The sequence below is a fragment of the Peromyscus leucopus genome, chromosome 8b (genome assembly GCF_004664715.2).
Source record: "Peromyscus leucopus breed LL Stock chromosome 8b, UCI_PerLeu_2.1, whole genome shotgun sequence".
NCBI lineage: Eukaryota > Metazoa > Chordata > Mammalia > Rodentia > Cricetidae > Peromyscus > Peromyscus leucopus.
In genome coordinates this window covers 53,649,217-53,654,184 of record NC_051086.1, presented here as the reverse complement: position 1 = coordinate 53,654,184, position 4,968 = coordinate 53,649,217, and the positions used below count along the sequence as shown (strand labels likewise).

At 50.8% G+C, this 4,968-nt stretch overlaps 2 protein-coding genes across 2 annotated transcripts; one reads left to right on the top strand and one right to left on the bottom strand.

Annotated features, from left to right (window-relative positions):
• Positions 1 to 502: 502 nt before the first annotated feature.
• LOC119086981 (acetylcholine receptor subunit epsilon-like) lies at positions 503 to 1,131 on the top strand. The gene is made up of 2 exons (XM_037201176.1): positions 503 to 833; positions 907 to 1,131. Exons 1-2 carry the CDS (start codon positions 699 to 701, stop codon positions 1,129 to 1,131), a joined length of 360 nt encoding a protein of 119 aa, XP_037057071.1. The 5' UTR covers positions 503 to 698.
• Positions 1,132 to 3,101: 1,970 nt separating this feature from the next.
• On the bottom strand, positions 3,102 to 4,745 carry LOC114686332 (platelet glycoprotein Ib alpha chain-like). Its single transcript, XM_037200913.1, has 2 exons — positions 4,596 to 4,745; positions 3,102 to 4,386 (listed from the first exon to the last, which is right to left on the bottom strand). Exon 2 carries the CDS (start codon positions 4,378 to 4,380, stop codon positions 3,322 to 3,324), a length of 1,059 nt encoding a protein of 352 aa, XP_037056808.1. The 5' UTR covers positions 4,381 to 4,386; positions 4,596 to 4,745; the 3' UTR covers positions 3,102 to 3,321.
• Between the last annotated feature and the right edge of the window lie 223 nt (positions 4,746 to 4,968).

Sequence of the window (4,968 nt, the reverse complement as noted above, 5' to 3'; positions counted from 1 at the left end):
CAGTTTGAATTTACTTATGGATTTTATAGACTCTATCAATGGTGATGACTTATGAACTGCTTATGTAAAAATGGAAATGTTTAAATAGAGTTTTTTGTTTTTGTTTTTTTAAAGAAAAGGGGGAGTGTTAATATTCCTCAGTATATCTAACTTAAAAAATATTTTCAGGTTGCTTGAGTGAATTAATGTCATTTTTTGTATAGTTCTATTAAGAAGTTGTTTTTGGAAGAGGTTTGTAGGTTTAGTCTAGGTTTGTAGGATTAAGAGTTTGCTTTATTGTAAGATTGAATTGTAACTATGTATAGCAAAATTTATGTTAGAATTATGTTAACCTGTTAGTTCTTAAGTTTGATGGGGTTGCATCAAGAGTTTTTTTCTTTTAAAATGAAAGAAGAGTAACGTGTTGGAGACCATGAGGTTTTCCAGTGACTGTACCCATCAGGACAGCATGGTACAGTCTTTGGATCATGGGCCTGGGGACCAGGTGTTTGTAAGGGTGGAAGTGGTAGACCCACAGCAGGGTGTCCAAGTTGCTGGGAGTCCCCTTCATGTCCGCAGCAGATGGTAGGTGCAGGGGGGCGGGGACAATACTGGAGCGATGGAGGGGTAGCAAGGGGAGTAACCCCACCTCCTGTGCAGAGGTGTTTGTGAGGTAGGGGCAGCTAGCGGCCTCTCGTTTTGATGGACGCCGTGACGTCATGCCTTTTGGGTATCTCAGGTATCTTATTTTCGTCATGGTGGTTGCCACGCTCATAGTTATGAATTGCGTCATCGTGCTCAACGTGTCTTTGCGGACGCCGACCACTCATGCCACATCCCCTCGGCTGCGCCAAGTAAGCGCTGGTTGAGGAAAGGACAGCCCAGGGTGGGCGGTGGGCTTGGACCTCACCTCTGCACTGGCCACAGATTTTATTGGAGCTGCTGCCACACCTCCTGGGCTCGAGCTCACCCCCCGAGTCTCCCCGAGCTGCCCCACCCGCGAGGCGAGCCTCGTCTGTGGGCATTCTGCTCCGAGCAGAGGAGCTCATCCTGAAAAAGCCGCGGACCTTTATCAGGACTTTAAAGTCTAGCAAGAAGATGACAGGGACATTTGGGAGTGCTGTAGCAGGGGACTGCACCCTGCCCAGCTGAGGACAGAACTTGTTAGCGGTAGCAGTCAGGTTTAGGAGGAGGGCAGAGGCAGAGGCAGAAACAGAACTCCTAGTTAGAGTGAGGCCAGGCTCAGAGGAGGAGCCCTGCTCACACAGGTGACCCATGAGACATGCAGTGGGCCAAGTACACAGTGCCAAGGGAGATGAAGCTGGACTGGTGGGTGGGGTCCATGAAGAGAAGTCCTTGATGGCTGACTTCTGAGGTTTGCCCTCCACCTGGGAGAGTTGAAGGCATGAAAGAGATCCAGTCAGGTTCACAGGAAGGTCTAGAACCATCTGGAGAAGGGCAGTCTGTAGAGCCAGAAAGAGGAAGACTTCCTTCCCTTCTCTGGGCCCCAAGCCCGGGACTGAACAGAGATGAGGTGGGGAAGAAGGCCTCATTGGTGAGATTAGCAAATGGCAGAATCAGTGGATTTGGGGGAGAGGAGGGGCCTGTTACATCCAGCTTTGCAAGCAACAGACCTAAGACTCATAGTCAAACTCACCAGGATGACACCCTTCCCCAGTCCTGACCTGGCCAGTGTGGAGACTTGTGCTCTGGAGGTGTGAGGAATGTACCCACCTCTGCTGCAGGCAGGCAGGCTTTAGCACTGGCTCTCAGCTCTAGGGCATTGTTCTATTCTGGAGGTGATGTTTGAGGTAACCTGGGGGGTCCTCAAATCCTGCAGAAGAATCACTAAGGTAGAGGAAGTACCCCTTACATCCACCTACTCACGCTCAGCTACAACTGGAGGTTTGTTGGGTGGTTGGGGTCAGGGTGGGGCAGCTAGGACCGTGGGAATTCTTGTACCAGGTGTTCCAGCTGTTCTCAAATCCCAAAGAAAGATACATTCTTTTTAAAAACATTTTTATTATACAGGAAATGCTGGTGGAAAACTAAAAAGTTATTAACAGGGAAAAAATATTCATGATACTTAGGGATAGTGCTCCTGTCTTGATTAATGGCTTTCCAAGTTTTCTTCCATGTGGGAACCATGCTCCATTTCTATTTGCTGTTTCTAGCTCTTCCCCAAAATGGTAGCAGTGACCATATGACCTGGCAATTCTCTAAGCAACATAGGGAACTTGATTCTGTGACCACCTGGTTCCATCACCTCACTGCCTCTTGATTAGTGAGCTCTGGATGGAAGAGGGGGCTTCAGATAAAGAAGTAAATAGCAGCCCCTGTGGCAGTCTCATCTACCACTGCCCCCACCTCCCCACTCCCAGCTAGATCCCAGTAGAGTCTTTTGAGTGTTTCAGGATCCCCAAAGGACTCACCTTCACAGACTGTGGCCTGAGTACCTAATACCCACTGTTCCCAATAGGTCCTGACCACGACCCTGGCTCAGAGCTGAGGGCCTTCGTCCTGCTACCAGAGGCCCAACACGCCCATTAGGCCTCACCCATAGGAACAGGCTGGAACGGAAAGTGGGGGGTGACCCTTGAAGGAAGAGCAGCCAGGCCTGGGGCACGGTTACTTGCCTTCCCCTCTGCACCTCCAGACTTGTGGTGTGTGTGCTTGTGGCCAAGGTAGCAGAGAGGCCCAAGTCCAGAGAGTGTGGATTTACGTGCCAGGTCCAGATCAGCAACAAGATGAGTACCACAGAGGCAAACAGGAGCCAGAGGAGACCCAGAATATAGAAGCCCAGGGGGAGGAGACAACAGAACTCAGAGTTGACAAAAGGATCGCTTTTGAAAGTGTCAGAATTCCCTTGAGCTAGGAAGCTGTTCAACTCTGGGGTCGTTGTGATGGATTCTAGGAGTAAAGAGAGTTCTGTGGTAAAGAATAGTTCTGAACTGGTCTCATTTGGGACAGACGCCCAGGTGGTAGTGAACTCTGGGTTGGACACTGGAGTGGTTGGGATGGTGCTGGGCTCTGGGGGGGTTGGGGTCGTGCTGCTGGGGTGTGGGGGAGCCAGGGTGGAAGTGGTGGGCTCTGGAATAGTCAGAGTGGAGGCGGTAAGCATTGGTGTGGTGCTGGGCTCTGAGCTAGTCAGGGTAGAGGGAGGCTCTAGGGTGACTGGGGTGATGATGGGCATAGTTTTGGGTTTTAGAACTATAAGAGTATACATTGGATTTCATGCTCTGTGGGAGTGTGGTGAATCCTGGGATCTATATGTGTGTGGATGTGTACTGTTTGTACCTGGGATCTATATGTGTGTGGATGTGTACTGTTTGTACCTGGGATCTATATGTGTGTGGATGTGTCCTGTTTGTTAGTGGGTTTGTGGTTTGGAGGCCAAGAAGGCATTTGGCTGTCTGGAGAAGTAGGAAACTCTAAGAGTAGGCCCCTGTGGGTAGTATGGGCTTTGGTGTTGGTAGAGAACTTGACCTCAGCCCTTGTAGCAGGTACATCAGAGAAATTATCATAGTCATCAGAGTCTATATCCCTATCCTCACTGACAGGGCAGCCCTTCCCTGGGTAGGAGTAGACAGGTGTGGAGCCCAAATTGACACATCGTACACTGGCCACATTAGGGGTCAAGGCAGTGACATTCTCACCCTCCTTCTGTAAGTAGACATTGTTGGAATTTTGCTGGAGCCAGTTGCGGAAATAGAGGATATCACAATCACAATACCAGGTGTTGCCATGGAGAAAAACAAAAGGCAAGAGGAGGGTCCCAAAGAAGCCCTTTGGGATTGTATGAAGCCGGTTCCCTTGAAGGTAGAGGGTGTCAAGATCTTCCAGCCCATCTAGGAGCCCAGTGGGTAGCTCACACATTTTGTTGTTGGCCAGATTGAGTTTGTTCAGCTTGGTGGTGAACATGAAGAGTCCAGGGGACAGACTCCTCAGATTATTGTTCTGCAGGTAGAGCTCCTGGAGTTGGCTTAGACCTTCCAGGACACCAGGAGACAGCGATTCCAACTGGTTGAAGGAGATGTCAAGGATAGTGAGTGCAGGCAGAGCCCGTCCTAGGGAGGGCAGACTTTGCAGATTATTGTGGGATAATTTCAGGTTATCCAGCTTCGACAGTTTCTCATCAGTCTGCAGGCTGGTCAGCTCACATTCATCCAGGTCCAGCTGAGTGAGGTGAGTGAAATGTGCCAGGGATGCTGTGGAGAAGGCACCCAGTTTGTTCTTGCCCATGTGGAGGATGCCTGTGTCTGCTGGCAGGTCTGCGGGCAATGCGGTCAGCCCCTGGTTCTCACAGTTCACTTCCAGCAGGCTGGTCACTTTGGAGACATCACAAGTGGGATGGGAATGTGAGGGGCTTGGCAGCAGGAACAGCAGGATGAGGAGAGCCATAGGAACCTGTGGGCAAAGGGAGTTACAAGAGATGCCACCCTGGCCCTTGGCATCATTTCCCTGGCTCCAGCCCTGCACTGCTCTAGCTCTCAGGATGCCTTCCAGAATCAGCTTCCATACCTCCCAGCCTTTTCCCTCTCTTCCACCCCTGTCCTCAGTCCTTGGTTCTTAGTCCCCCCTCAGATCCTCCTCCTCTGGTCCCAGCCCCAGCTTACAGTCAGGCAGAAAGACCTCTGAAGGCACGGAGCTTCTTCCAGGCTATGACTGGGTCCTTCTCTCTTCCAGCTCCAAGGAGAGCCAGGCCAAGAGCAGGAAAAAGATAGAGGACCTGTGGAGGAAAGGACAACCTGATAACCAACTCCTGGGACCCAGGGACCAGTCTCCCCCAGGGACAAGCCCTTATCACCTCTCTCCACAGCCTTCCCCAGAACCCTCTTTGGTTTTACACTCTCCCTTTCCTGCCACCCTGGAAAGATCTAGAGACTCTCCAACCACCAACTTTGTGCAGCTTCTGCCTGCTGCCCTCCCTCCTCCCCCTCCATAGCTGTTCTTAGAGATTCCTAATTTTCCTTGGCTGCTCCCTCACAC

Coding starts and splice junctions, on each gene's coding strand:
- LOC119086981 (XM_037201176.1), top strand. CDS start 699: ATGCCTTTTGGGTATCTCAGGTATCTTATTTTCGTCATGGTGGTTGCC. Junction 834..906: donor CATCCCCTCGGCTGCGCCAA/GTAAGCGCTGGT, acceptor CACTGGCCACAG/ATTTTATTGGAGCTGCTGCC.
- LOC114686332 (XM_037200913.1), bottom strand. CDS start 4,380: ATGGCTCTCCTCATCCTGCTGTTCCTGCTGCCAAGCCCCTCACATTCC.